General features: G+C 35.3%; 1 protein-coding gene and 1 long non-coding RNA gene across 2 annotated transcripts; both read left to right on the top strand.

Moving 5' to 3' along the window:
* Positions 1-329: 329 nt before the first annotated feature.
* LOC147515061 (BEL1-like homeodomain protein 11) lies at positions 330-2,823 on the top strand. The gene is made up of 6 exons (XM_086594438.1): positions 330-465; positions 549-615; positions 739-1,595; positions 1,694-2,073; positions 2,247-2,307; positions 2,394-2,823. The coding sequence occupies exons 3-6, from the start codon at positions 876-878 to the stop codon at positions 2,547-2,549; spliced, it is 1,317 nt and encodes a 438-aa protein (XP_086450564.1). The 5' UTR covers positions 330-465; positions 549-615; positions 739-875; the 3' UTR covers positions 2,550-2,823.
* Positions 2,824-8,975: 6,152 nt separating this feature from the next.
* LOC147515060 (uncharacterized) lies at positions 8,976-12,022 on the top strand. The gene is made up of 3 exons (XR_015213356.1): positions 8,976-9,817; positions 10,245-10,313; positions 11,969-12,022. It is a non-coding gene; the product is annotated as an uncharacterized LOC147515060 (long non-coding RNA).
* The last annotated feature ends 3,933 nt before the right edge of the window (positions 12,023-15,955 follow it).

Raw genomic sequence — 15,955 nt, 5'->3', positions numbered from 1 at the left:
GTACGTCCCTATATTTGTTAATTTACAACACAACAGTCACAAGCCACAAAAGTGCACAACCACATTCAAACTTAACCTGAGTGTGTGAAAAAGATGATCCACTTACTCCTAGAACCCATTCGACACACTGAACACACAACTCCTCCTTGAAACTGTTTACGATGGAAACAGAACTCAATCAGTTTGAGAATTTTTAAAAGCCTAATTTTAAAGCTGAAGGAACTATATTTTTTTTACCTTTGCTCTCTCTCTCTCTTTCATGTCAGAATGGGAGAGGGGACCATTTTTTCCTACCCTTTTTGGCATTTACTTACCTTGCTTTTTGTAGGACCAAGTGTTCATGAGCTTAAATATTTCTTGAGATTGTGACAAGTTTGAGAGAAGACAGTGCTGGTATATATGTTGGAGACTGGGGATATCCCCTTGCTTTATTGTGATGATGTTGTTGAATCAAGTGGTCTTCTAGTAAGTAGCTTTCTAAGAGGGTTTGTACATTGATGGTTTCATAATAAGTACAAAATTCATGTGTTTTCAAATGATTTGTATAGGATTCTCAACTGATCTGATGGTGTTCTTTTCTTGATTTCAACTCTTCTGGGGTGCTTCCTTGTGTTGGTGAGTACTGCTCTAGTTTTACACTTTTGCTCACATCAAAGACTCATTTCCTTTAATATAATCATAATGTTTTACAAGCTTGTGTATCCATCTTTTATTAATGACAGATATTATTGATTTCAGTTGCTTTGAGACTACATAGCCATAGATTTTGCTCAATGTGACTGGAATTTTATGTGCATGATTTCTAGCTAGACGCACGTACTAGAATTCCAAATCTCCACTTGTTTTCATAGATTTTGCTTCCTAGTCTGATAACAATGGTTTCTCAAGAATCCTCCATGGAGCCAAATTCAAGTTCTGTACATCCATTCATTTTCCCAAACACAATCGCAAACCGGAACAACTTTGGTGAACATGACTATCCTGTTCTGCATTCTAATAGGATTGATAGGAACCCATTACCTCAATCGCAAGGCATGTTGCCCAGTATTCAATCGCTTGAGCGGCGTTTCTCTAGATCAGTAGAACTCCTTCAACCTCCTTCCTTATCAGAAGATTCCCAAAACTGTACAAGGAGAAATTTTGTTAATCCTCTTGAAGCATCCAATGAGACAGATTACCAACGCCAGAGATTGTCCCTAAGTCTTGGTTCCCACCCCCCATTTCACGTTCTAGTTCAATCTCATGCAAGTCATGCGCAACACCTTAGGGATAATGACTCCTTCACAAGTAATGCAAATGCCTCTACTTCCATCTCCCAGAACCAATCTTGTTCAACTTCATACGAAATTTTCGCCGCTGTTATTGGGAATTCGAAGTTTCTAAATCCTGCCCAGTCCCTCCTCGAAGAAGGTGTTAGTGTCGGTGGTAAATCTATTGATTTGAGTTCAGATAAATCCATTGTGCAACGAATACGTAATGCCCACGGACGAGGAGCTCCTGGTGTTTCAGCTCAATTGCAAGCAGAGTTGTGCAGCGATAGATTCTCGCCTGATACTCAGACTAGGATCACAAAACTCGTGTTCTTATTGGATGAGGTTGGTAGACAACACTCTCAACTACCATGCACTTCACTCTACTAGTTTTGTTAAATAACAGTAGTATATGAAGTTCACATGTTTATTTTGATTATCAGCTTGAGAGCAAATATGAGCGTTACTACCATCAAATGGAGGAATTGGTGTCATCATTTGAGGTGGTAGCAGGCTTAGGAGCTGCCAAATCTTACACTGCATTGGCACTCCAAGCCATGTCAAGACATTTCTGCAGCTTAAGAGAAGCCATAATCACTCACATAAGATTAGCAAAAGGTCAATCCTCTCAAGATTTGCCAAGACCTCACAGTGGGCTTTCTCAACTCAGTCTGTTTGATCAGGGTACAAGACGCAATGGAGCATCTCTGCAAGAACTTGAAATGATTCGAAATCAACGACAGTCATGGAGACCAACAAGAGGACTACCGGAAACTTCTGTTGGAATTCTTCGAGCATGGCTTTTTGAACACTTCCTCCACCCGTAAGTGCTTCCGGCATGCTTTGTCAATTTATGTTGTCTTTTTTTTTTGTGCAAGCCTGGCTTGGGGGCTGAAAATAAATAAATGAAAATGAACTTACAAGATAGGAGAAGAAACAAAAAATATGTTGTCTGCATTTTTCATTGTGTTTACACTCTTGATGGGTTTCTTGCAGTTATCCCAACGACTCTGAGAAGCTAATGTTGGCATCACAGGCAGGCCTGACCAAAAACCAAGTAATTTATTGACATCTCACGACTTGAAAGTTTTCTGATGTGTTTGACATTAAACTCATAATCGTGAATAATAATGGTTGTTTCAGGTTTCAAATTGGTTCATAAACGCTCGAGTACGGCTTTGGAAGCCTATGATTGAAGAGATGTACACTGATGAGCTAGCAGAATCCTCAATGGATTCAAATCAATCAGAGAGCAGTTCTACCACAGCAAAGAGTGCCTCAGATCATACAGGAAAGTAAAGAAAATTGGACGACTGGCTAAAAGGGGGAGATCTATGTAACTCGAAACGTGTTTAGTAGTCTTTCATGTAAAGGATCGGAGGAACAACAGTTCTACTGATGAAGAATATGCATCTTCATTTTGGTTTTTAATTTCAATAGATAACCTCCCTATTGTGTTAGAGTTATGATCTGCACAAGCTAATCAGAAGTCCCCTTCTAGCTAGGATGGATTTGAAGTTGTGAGACACTTCATTAATTATAATGTTTTACTTGCTCCTTCTGGTTTTAACTAGATTCAGCCTGCATTAAGGTTAAAGTAGCCCATGTACTGTTATCGCAGGGTAGAAGATCGAGTTGGTCTCTCATCGTGTTCATGCCCTTCAGAATCCAGGTTCTAGTCATTCTGGAATTGCACGATGTACACTGTTCTCAGGAGGTTGTATGCGTCAAGGCCTCAAGGGTGCCTAGTCCTATACTTTTATAGTTCAGGTGCATAAATTACACCCAATTAAGTGGTGCTAAAAGAAATGTACTTATATTACAGTTCTGGACATCAGGTGCACAAGTTCTTATTATACCAAGTTGTCACACTATGGTACGTACACACCATTAGCTCTGCATTTGAAGAACTAAAAGTAACAAAAGGCATCTGAGTGGTACCTAAACACCAAAAACTAGGTTACTGGCTCAAACTGGACGAAGTCTAGACTTACGTTCAAACCTGGATTCTGATCATATTGTTGACTACATGCATGCCGAGGGATACATCAGTACATTACAACTCACAAGTCACAACGCAACCAAATTAGCACCTAAAGTGCTTGGAAGGGGTTAAGATCGAAGATTGATAACATTAAGATAGTACCAGGGTACGAACGGTGACTTTCAACTGGGCTATATCCATCTGAAGGATAATGTTTTAACCCTATAAACTCTGCATCTTGCGGCACTGTTACAGTTGGTCTCTATATTCTGACAAAGTGTGGGAGTGTGAGGATACATTCAAGAGTTTGTGAATGAAAACTCTTATGGTTCCAAGTGCGTCAGGAGTGTCAATTGCATTGTGAAGGTGTTGTTTGATACACACAATGCTGAAATAACTACTGGCCGGTTATAAGGTGACCAGTTATTGAATTTGTGGGATAACTGCCACAAAAGCAGTTACATTCAAATTCAAAAGAGTTATTTCTGACTGTTGTGGCATCCATTGAACATCCCCTACGTGTGTGTGTGTCTTTCTTGGTTCCATATCTCTTCATTTTGAATAGGTGTCTTTCCTTTGCAATGTGCCTTTTGGAAGAGTCACATTCCTCTCACTAGATTTACTGCTATGCAGTGGGTGTGAGCGTAGCGGAGGTGGAGAAGAGAGAAGACTGAGACAGAGAGAGAAGAGAAGAAGCTGGGTATGGTGAAGAAGTAGAGAAAGGATGAGGGGCGAGGTATACAGACCGACAGAAACGAAGTGAATATTAGCGAGGCTTTTGGAGACAAACCTCAAGAGTTCGAAGTGAGATGAGGTGAGAGAGAAGGAGAGAAAATGTGGAGGGAGATTCTGTAAGGGGGAAAGTTTTTTTTTTTTTTTTTTTTTTTAGGGGAAGGGTTACAGAGAGACACCAACGAAGTGGATTTTAGGGGGGCTTTTGAAACCGACCTCAAGAATTCGCTAGGCTAACGGATAAAACCATCTTTGTGGTACAGAAAAAACTAACTCTCTTGTACTCTCCCTCTCAAAACATCTCCTAGTTATATCTCTTATCTTCCTAAGAATCTAAGTGTTTTGAGAAAGCCTTCCTCGAATTTCCAAGTGTGTGAGAGCGCAGTAAGGGTTCGCTGGAAGTATCAATTGTAGTGCCTAGTTGATCCTTATTTGGTTGTTATATCCTGAAGGGTGGACACTCACAAACTGTGGTACTAAAACAGGAGCGAAATCCACTTTAGGACAACTTTAGGACATTGTGTTAAACACAAGTCTCGGCCATTTCCAAACAAGTTCATCAATTTTGTTCTTAACTTTTTTTTTTTTTTTTTTTGGGTTTTTTCATAGTATAAATAAAAGTTTTATTACACTTTTAACACGAAGAACAGGGAATAACTACGACAATTGAGTATATGAAAAGGGATAAAATTGAAGCTTCAAACGGAAAATTGAGTCACTTTACCAAAAATTATTGATATTTTTCTCAAAATATCACAACAAATTGCGATAATATGCTGCTAGGATCTTTGAAAAAGTGATATATATTTCGCAAATACCGCGCATTTTGAACTGTGGTAGTGCGGCCACTGCCACAATTCCATGAGTACAACATTAAACTCAATGACCACTACATGAATACCTAAGCCCTACTAAAAATCTACTCCCACCACCCACCCTAAGTCATCCCACACTTTCTTAGGAAGGTATTTATATTTTTCACATTTTATTAATTTTACTTCATAGTTCCTGCTAGCTAAGTAATCAGCTTCACAAACCACCTCGATCTCCACCAACCCTAATAACAACACAGGTACACTCCTCCACTACTGTACTTATCTATGGACAGTCGTTTCAATTATATACTTTCCCAATGATTAGATCGATTTCTTATTTTTCGTTTTTATATCCACAAAATCAACACAGTGTTGATTGTCCATTCCGATTAGTATGATGGAGGTGTTTCCAAACCAACAATCTTGGAGAAATTCGACATATTTTGAGGATTCTCATAATGTCGAGTTTCTCATATGTGTTGTGTAGTTCAACTCCTTTGTGTTTCCGATAATAATAGCGAATAACTTGAAGTATTGGTCGTACAAAAAAGTAGCAGTACTTCCTTTTTTGATACTTGAGAAAAATGCATCGGTAAGTCCAATACACACATAGTTAGCAATATCTTTCCCTTTTCACTAAACTATTCGTTGACAAGTTTCTTAAAAGTTTTATGAGCAAGGTTCTATTGGCCTTCCTCTTGGCCTCTCCCAACCTCTTTGCTCTCATCAATTCTTGTTGTAGATATCTATTATAATAAAATAAAATGGGAAGACAAATGATGGTCAGGATTGTGTGGGGATCTGCATTAGATAGGGAGCAGATGTGCGATGAGGATTGTTTTGAAACACTTATGAGTAGTTTTTTAAAGGACATTAATATGTAAAAATGTCAAAATTAAAAGTTGGAATAAAAGCATAAAATAATGCTTAACTATTGGGTTTAATTCGTTAAATATAAATGTTGTATTAAAGGGACCAAACACAATTTGTGAGTTAGGCACGTTAAAACATTATTAAAGAGTTTGTGGCCTTGAGCCTCTAATACAGTCAACGTTTAAGGGTGTGAACTTCTGTGGGCTATTCTCATAACTTTTCACACAATCACACTTATGAGTTGCATTATTAAACCCTTCAACTTCTTCTCCAGAGAATAGGAAGATATAAAACACCACCTTTCTAGTCAATCCAGTGTCTCCTACCATTTTTCAGTTTTTCTTACAATTTCCATTTGATATGGATTTTCTCCAAGCTTTAGATATGATTACAACTATCATTGAGAAGAAAGAGGTACATACTTTACCTTCTTCAAGGTACAAATTTATCGATCTATATCTACATGCTGATTTTATTTTTATTCTTTCATGCTTATTTTTTCATTATTTCAACAAATATTCAATGTACTAAAAGATTAGGGGGTTTGGTTTTTAGGTTACCAATTCTCTTGAAATTGTGTTTTGAGCGTTCGGTTCAACGTATGGCAAATTCTAAAGTTGATTATATTCCACGACCAATGTCAGGTGAGTTATTCTGAAATAAAGAGTTATTGTAAGATTATATTACAATCAATAATTGTACTTTGTAGCTGTTGTATTTTATTTCATTTGCATTCACAGTAGAAGTGAACAATCATTTATTTTCTTGATTTTCTTAGTTTCATCACATAAACTACAAATAACACAAATAATAAAAATTAAACACATCAATTATGGGCAATCAAAAGTGAAATAGCCTTTTTGATGATTTTCAATGGTAAGCAAGGACTTTAACTATCATTTAATTTACAAATCTTCGATCGACATGTATCTATTTGCCAATCTATTTTATGTTTTATTTATCATTATTTGTCAACAAGCAGATTATTTTAATAATTTTTTCTTATAAAACATGGCACTCAAAGGACCACCACGACCACCTAATGGTCACCTCATCTCTTCCAAAAAAATCAAGTGTAGCTGGTGTATACACATCTCACTCTACTCAAGGTTCTTTTGTTCTTGACTATTTTCTTCTTTTAAACTGAATCAAGGGTTTGTGTCATAACTGTTGAATCGTATTTCAATGGGGATAAAAATGGGCAAAGATTGAGTCTTTCGCCCCCTCCATATCTAGAACAATCACCAACTAGGATTTTTTTTTTCCTTTTATTTTCTTTTTCTTTTTAAGTAAAGAAAAATAATAATAATCACGAAAGAATGGTTAGAACTGCCCTTTGCAAAAGACCGAGAAAATACATGGTTTGGGTCTCATCATTGGTTGTCTATGCCCACATCAGTAATAATGGAAATGAGTTAAGTGTTACTGAATAAGTATATGTTGGAAGAGCCACCGTTCCCTCCTTCCCCATGCCTCGACCTGACTATGAGCTAGGCATTGGTAGAAAGTGTAATTTGTAATCTAGGTGGTGTAAAAGTAGCTGGTGGGGGGGCTTGGGAACCTAGGAGTGTTGATGGTCTATAGAAATAGTTGACTCTTCCTATTTTGCGTCGTAAATGTTGATGGTAGTGATGCACTTACTACTGCTGAGCTATCTCTAATTGCTTTGGGTTTTTTCTCTCTGTTTGTTGGAGTGAGTTTTATTTAGTGCATGTTTGTATTGGTTGTTGAGGGAAGTTAACATTTTCTATATTGCTGATTGTTGTTTCCTAATCAAACACAATTCTAATTCTTATCTATCTTCTATAGTAAAAGAACGTGGAACACCCTTTCGGCTGTTGATAAATGTAAAAACAGTATTAGATTTCTCTAACCTATTCTTACATTATCAATTATTTATTTCCTACTCTCACATATATATTTATGCAATATATAGAGTACAGAATCGTTCCACTCTTAATTCTCTAGAGTTAAACGAATTCAACTAATCAAACACAAGGAAATAGTGGTGAAAGCAATATTTATGGATGTGAATTTATACTACGAAACTAATTAAATATATGAATTTAACTTATACTAATTTAATTAAAGCAATTGAATATGACTTGAATAAAATATGGAGAAGAATAGAAAGAGATTGAAATTCACTTTAATTAATACTTAACATGCTAGCATAGAGTTGTTGCAAAACCCTAATCTTTACGTTTAAACACAAGGTTCAAACATAAAAGTTAGGCCTTTAATGGTCTCTAATCAATTATGGTATCTCTAGTCATAACTAATTAGCATGAGAGAAAGTTTGTTTTCCATTCTCATGGCAAAACTCATCATTATCTAGTTTAGATTAAACTCTTTTTATTACTAGGTCAAGAAAAACTTAAACTTGAAGTTCTAACCAACAATTATATACTAACAAATCAATCCCCTCTAATTAAGGTTTAGCTTTGATTCATGGGACTATCATAAATAAAAGAATGAGAAGAAGATATAATAGAAAGAGAAACAATTGAATTGAATAATAATAACTTGAAGGTATTTTAATGGAGGTTTTATGGAGGCTACAATTATAAACCCTAATTACTTAAACTATACTAAACTAAAGAAAGAAAAGCTAGGAGAAGAGAGCCCTAAATTATTCTAACTAATGGGAGAGAGACTAGAGTTATACTTTAATCCTCTTTATATAGGATAGGGTTAGGTTTACAATTTCATGCATGGGCTTTGGAGCTGTGTTTTGGGTCACTAAATTAAGCACAAAACCTAATTACTTAAGTTCAAAATGAATTTCTCTGCTGGAATTTACTGTAACACCATTTTTGTCCACTTTTACTACTCTTATTGGGTCAAGGCCTAGACTATTAGAAATTTATTTCCGAACCGGTAGTTTTGACATATAATAGGTCCAATTCTGAGGTCTGAGTCCAAAGATACGACCTGTTGAAGTTCTATTGACTTTTTCTATTCTTTTTTTGCGCGCATTGACTTTGACTCTTCAGCTTTGATTAGACTTTAAAAAGGTTTTTTCTCCTTGAAACTTGGGCTTTAATCATAGAACTTCTCTAGCAAGCAGTTCGACTCCTTTCTCTTGCAAAAGTGATGTATTTCTTCACATAATTGATTCTAATACCTGAAATACACAAAAACACGTAAACATTACTAACTCTTATTTATTATAAACATAATTGGCCTAAATATAATACTATTAAGGGGTTCAAACTATAGTTTTGGGCTCTTATCAGCTGTCGACATCACCTTTTTCAAAATAAAGTTGGAGTTTACTATACATTTTCCTGGTTGTGATTAATGGTTAGACCACTTTGGAGAGGCCATGCTCCCACATCATACTCTCACATGATACCCTGTTAATAGCCCACTATTAGTCAATTTCCAATGGGGAAGCTCCACCATTCAACTTGGGCTGCAATTGTCTCAATTAAAACCCATGATCCCATCTCGTAAATACTTCCTACATAGAAGTTAAGAAACCAAAAGGGCAATTCTGGCAAAATATGTATGTACTATGTAGCACTTTCTGCGACTCTCCCAGTGTTACATGATTTACAACTCTATCTTGTGCTACCTTATCAAATGTGTGTTCATATTTTCTTTCTTTTGCATACAAGTAGGTGTGAATTCATTATTCGTTTATGCATGAAATAGTTCATTAACTATATTTTTCATTTCAAGTTATTGATTTGAAATTTACCATGTTTCAATGATTTTCTTATTGTTAACTATATATACATGTTATGTCATTTGAAGTCCAACATTATTAATTGGCTTGGCTATATTTCTTCAATCTGCTATGGTGTTTCATGGGTTGATTTGAATTATGCCTTCGTTGTATTGGTTTTGGCGTTCTTCACTTTTACTTGATTTTATAATGATTGGTTGGTTTCTTGGTGTTATCACAATGGTACGTATTGTGGCTAACTTCTCTTACATGTTTATTTCTTTTTCTAGAGCTCTGATTACTTAGTAGTGTCAAAAGAGAAGTATTCCCTTCATCAGTAGAGAGACTGAGTGAGTTAGCCGCCAATTTTAGCAAGGCTTCTTTGACTTAAATCATAATCTTCTGCCTTAGGATTCAACCTGCTCTGAATCTTCATCTTTGTAATGTGGTTTTTAGATCCCATTGCAACACCAGGGCTAAACATTCTATGGTAAATTTTATCCCGTTTTATCAAACTATTTTTTGTGGCTTATTTGCTTAGTGTGTGAACTGAAGATATTACTTATAAGCATAATGTTGTAGCTCATTTTAACTTGGTTTCAGAGTGTTACAATAATGTTATGGGTTGTATAACAAGTGTTGGAGAAGTGCCATGGCCAAATTATATTTCTCCTGCAAGGTTGAGCTTTAATTGAACTAAAAATGTTTAGACTGCATATTGTTTTGATTTCGTGGAGTTGGAAAAACAGTTGAAATGGACTATCAAGTCTCGAAAATAGTCAACCGGTAGAAAGAGTAATTTACATGCATTGTTATTTACTATATTAAGTATTGTTTTCTTTGTAAGGGAGTCAACCTGTTGTATATGAAGTGGTTTTTTTCCCTCAATGATCTGTGTGAATTTTTTTCCTGCTCAGGCTCAGTGGCTAAGGTGTTGAAATTGATAGCAAAATGGTTGAAAGAGACTTACAATGAATGGTGTGGAGGTAAATATTGTTTCTGTGCCAATTATTAGGGTTATTCTTCGTTTTTCTTTTTGTTGTGAATATGACCATGTGTATCATCTCTTTTTATTTCCTTTCAACAATCATCAACTATGAAGAGTCTAAGTTGTTGTAATGGTTTAGTTAAAAATAACTTATTACTTCTGTTTGGATTCGTAGTTTGGCGTACAACTATAAAAAGAAAATGAATATCAACAAGTAAAATGTTACCATCGGAATTGACAACATGCATGGCGGGGTTTAATGATAGTTTGTACTTTGTAGTTATGCTTTATACTTTCTCTTTTGCGTATTTCATTATTAATTTAATCTAATAGAGTAAAGAATACACTAGGACTGTGGAACTCATTATAAACCAATCTCATTTACATGATGAGGTCAACCCTTCCACCATACAAGTATCTGGAACCACTATGTCTATACTCTATAGTAATAGGTTGTGTACCTTGGATTCCAAATTACTCTACATATATAACACGTGACCTTCGACGGGATTATACTTATACAAACCAACTAATAAAGGAAAAGGACTACGGTTCACCATTACAATGGTTGTTAGAACTTCATAGGAAAAGTATTAATTTTGTTGTATTGTGCTTAGTCTAGGTAGAAAGTGAAGTAGGATAGTGAGAACCCACTCTGAGGACACAAAATACATTGGGCACACTATCACTGCATTTTTGGCATCTCATAGGGAAACCAAAGACGGAGACATCAAGCTATCACTCAAAAGCGTGTTGTATGATACTGCTTTATATGGTTAAAGGAAACTACTAGGTGAATTAATTTATAACTTATTTTCTTTGAGGGTGGTATATATTTTTGTATTTCCTTAAGTAACTAAGGACACTCAACGTGTTGTCAGCAGTCTCCTGGGTGAATAAAATTCTAAAGAAAAGTTTGATATGTTGTTACGAGTGTATATATTATATTTTAAAACCTTATCCATTACTTTAAATTTTTTAGCTTTTTATTCTTTTTTATGGAAGTAGTTTCGTATTTTTTTTATTAAGTACAATTGAAATTGCAATTACATAGGAAGCCATGACTAATTTACTACATGATACGACATGTCCACTTTCCCAAAAAAGACGAACTGACACCTCAATCTCTCCCTCTCTTTCCATTGCTGCAATAATTTTAATATTCGCTCCCCAAACAGGTTCGACTTCTTCACTAGACCTCTTATTTTGGTCTTCCACCTTGACTCTCTATTTCCTTTATTGAACATATGGTTAATCACTTCAACAATACCTGCCTACTTTTGTTGGTCAATCTATGTTTACGTGTTCATTGTTTTGCTGATTTCTCAATTTTCAGCCAGTCTCCTTTCATCATTTTCTTGAAATTTCAATTTGTTTGTTTAATTTGCTCCATTTATGAACATTCATTTTTTCAGTTGCTTGGATTTTTTTTATATTACTTTTTTGTCCACTAGATACCACGTCCTTTATGATATCATACCCTTTAGAATTTTTTTCTTTCGGTTTTTGTTTAGTGTTAACACGACATTATTTTGTATTTTTTGATAGTGTCTCCTTATGGACATCCCTTTTTTAGTTGATTCGAGTTCGAGACAAGTAGTTCATGTCGTGGTTTGAAGTTTTGAAACCCATTATTTTGTTTTATAAGTACAGGTTGGTTGATACTTGATGGCGTTGTTACTTCTAGCTAATTGAAAACTGATTTGAGCTACATACCAACATAAAAGAAACTAATTGGAGTCAGATCTAACGGAACGAGGTTGTTATAAGAGAGTATGTTGTGTACCTTGCCAACTATTTAGACACATATATTCTATATTCTCAACAATTGTTAATGCCACGAGCATTTTTTTCATCACCAACTTCAGTAATTTTATGTTATCTCATATTCCCATTCTTCATTCATAAGTGTAAATTTCTACATTTATGGTTCTAAGGCTTAAAAATAGAGGTTTCCTCCCTTTTTGGGGTTACTAGCTAGACCAAGGCCTGTAAAACCATTTATTACCTTGCGTAATTATTTTACCTTAGTTCAATTTCCGTATTGTTACATTTTCCAATAGTGAAGACAATCTACACCATGTTCATAAATTGGGTTAGGTGCAATCACTTGAAGTCAAACTTGGCACATATTTAGTGCAAATTTATTAGCATAAAAATAGAAATCAAGAAATATCAAGGACATTTTGTGCCAAAGATCCATAATTACATTGTTATTCGGTGGCTCCCTTTTCCTTTGTTATTTAATTTGCAACTATAGCCAATTGATCAAAGACGCAGTGATCACATAGATGGAGCTTAAGGGAGGGGTAAAGAAAATGAAAGAGATGATTGGAGTTACGTAACACAAAGCTATACTCGAGAAAACCATCCATATGATAGGAGACAATTGAAGTTTGAAGAGTTGGGTGAAATAAATTTCCTTCAACAGCATGGGATTCTTCCCCATTTTCCTAATTTGTTGTCACTCCCACCTCCACACAATCAATATATAACGTCTAATGAGCATTTTCCTAACTTCATTTTCTTAACGAACATTAATTTCTAACTAAATCCTCCTCTAAGTTTACTCCCACACCGTTAGATTCTTCTCCTTCTTTCTGTTTTTGTGCCATTCCTAGCTCTATAAATTTACTTATTTCACCAAGCAGGTTCTGCCTATTAGGTTTCACTCTACTCTCAACAAATTTATTTCACCCCTATTTGTCTCCACCCATACAAACAGAATCGTCTACAAATAGTAATGTTAATATTTTCAACAAGCAAAATCAAGATTATCATTGTACTTGGTTATATTGATTGGTGGTGAATTTTTTGTCAAGGTAAGGATATTTTGTTGTGATGATAATATAAAATCAGCTCAACGGTGGTAATGGATTTGACTGGAACCGGGGGGTTATGTGCCAAACAAAGATGGAACATTGCAAATCAATGATTGTGGATATGGAGCTATATCTCATCGGGAACTCAAGAATGTGGATAATGGATATGGCTGTGATAATGGATATAAAGATTGTGGGACACCACTAATTTGAAATTTTTAAAACAACTCTTAGGCTTCAAATTTCTTTTTTTTTTTTTTTTTTTTTTTTTTTTTTTTTTGAATTTCTTCTGTTAGATTCGAAGGTAGGCACTATTCAGGTTTCATACTTGTTTTTTTTTTTTTTTTTTTGTTGCATCACTAGCTACTTTATTTTTTCCGACGGGCAACTAATATATTTGTCGAAATCTTCATCATGGACAATGTACTCATGTCCTTGGAGTTTTACTGGATAAATATTTTACAGAATTCGAAAGTGTATTAGAGAACAATATATTGCCGATCAATGGGTGTGGATATGGAGGTCTTATTAGGAACTCAGGACACACTCAATGCTTATACTGACAACTCTAGTAATTAGTTAATTACATAGGAAGCCATGACTAGTTTACTGCATGATACGACATGTCCACTTTCCCAAAAAAGATGAACTGACACCTCAATCTCCCCCTCTCTTTCCATTGCTGCAATAATTTTAATATTCTCTCCCCATACAAGTTCGACTTCTTCACTAGACCTCTTATTTTGGTCTTCCACCTTGACTCTCTATTTCCTTTATTGAACATATGGTTAATCACTTCAACAATACCTGCCTACTTTTGTTGGTCAATCTAAGTTTACGTGTTCATCGTCTTGCTGATTTCTCAATTTTCAGCCAGTCTCCTTTCATCATTTTCTTGAAATTTCAATTTGTTTGTTTAATTTGCTCCATTTATGAACATTCATTTTTTCAGTTGCTTGGATTTTTTTTATATTACTTTTTTGTCCACTAGATACCACGTCCTTTATGATATCATACCCTTTACAATTTTTTTCTTTGGGTTTTTGTTTAGTGTTAACACGACATTATTTTGTATTTTTTGATAGTGTCTCCTTATGGACATCCCTTTTTTAGTTGATTCGAGTTCGAGACAAGTAGTTCATGTCGTGGTTTGAAGTTTTGAAACCCATTATTTTGTTTTATAAGTACAGGTTGGTTGATACTTGATGGCGTTGTTACTTCTAGCTAATTGAATACTGATTTGAGCTACTTACTGATCTTAGCACTTTTCAGTGTTTTTAGAAGTTGACTTACTACGTGCTAAAACTCAATAATTCCTTACTCACTGTTTTTTTTCTTTGAGAATGTCAATCTAGTTCGAGTAGGGATTTCGTTCCAACTTCTAAGACAAGAATTTAAATGATCACAACTGGAATCTACACTTTGGAGAACTAAGTGAGAAGGATTTTATAGATAGATTTTTTTTACACAAGTTATCTAAAATTTGTAAGTTTGTTTATAGTTAAATGAAAGAGAGAGATAGATAGGGAAGGATTAATCCTACTCATGCAAGGCCTAGCTACAAGTCTTTTTAGAAACAGGTCACTACCATCTCAAATCCCTAACATAATATACCTATCTCTAAACATATCATGCTAGCATGTAGAATTGAAATGATATTTCATCTCTGAAATATCATTCCAACTCCTAGTTCTACTTTTTTACAACAATTGATCGGATAATTGTCAATCTCTGTCATTTTGGGACGGGGATGAAAAATAGAACCTAAGTCTTTTTTAAGTAGTGATTTTGGAATCCTAAATTTGTAGCATGATCCTCACATGAGCATCATTAACCTCCCCTCGGGGAGAGTTTTAGCTCATGATCCTAGGATTGAATTAAACTACAAGAAGATATGTGAAATGAAAAAAAGAAAGAGAATGAAACAAGAAAACTACAACCTGTTTACCTAAATGAAGAAGAGTTTTTAAAAACTAGAGAGAGTTCCCCATTAACAAGTTACAAGCTTTTCTCTAAAAAACTAAGAACTAAAAAACAAAATTAAAGACATGGATGTAAATGAAAAGTAAAAGTCAAGGAAGTAAAAGCTTCCAACTCCCAAAATCAGCCCCCTTTTTACATAAGAGAGCCTTTTTCTCTTCTCCCACGTGAAACACTCTCCTCTCATTTATTTTTCACTTATCCACAACTAACCCCCATTTGACACCTTTCATTTTTTAGATAATCATCACACCTAAATCCAACTAACTCATTAACTTCATGCAAGGTGTCAAATTTGCACCAATTATTTGCACCTTTGTCTTGACTTGCATGATGACTCATCAAATCTTATGGGCCCGCCTAGTGGGTCCACGTGACATGATGTCGATGGATCCGGTCTTTTGGCATTTTTACAACTTCCCGCCTATTTGTAGAGTTCATCGCGACTGATCATCGGAGCAGCTCACTCGTCGCGATTCGAGTCCCGGGTTCAAGAGATATGAGCTTCGAAGTTTGATGCTTTACGTGCACATAATCCCGTTTCTTTGACCGGATTCTCGTACTATTTGAGTCTTTGGGCTTTAGTCCGAATTTGTTGGGCTTCACATGGGCTTGATCGGAAGGCATGTGTATACTCCCTATTCCGTGCTTAAATTGGCTTTATCATCATTTTTACATTAGTTGCTCCAACCCGCAAAAGCACGAAGATCGCGATTATTTCATGATTATTAAGCACAAAATTGACCGAAATGTTATGTCTCTATTGGTTTTTATAATACAGTTTTGGGTGCTTATCACACCACTCCCAAAACAGCATTTTGCTTGTCCTCAAGCAAAG

This window comes from Coptis chinensis, chromosome 2, assembly GCF_015680905.1.
Source record: "Coptis chinensis isolate HL-2020 chromosome 2, ASM1568090v1, whole genome shotgun sequence".
NCBI lineage: Eukaryota > Viridiplantae > Streptophyta > Magnoliopsida > Ranunculales > Ranunculaceae > Coptis > Coptis chinensis.
The sequence above is the reverse complement of the archived record's forward strand: the minus strand, read 5'-3'. Positions and strand labels throughout refer to the sequence as shown.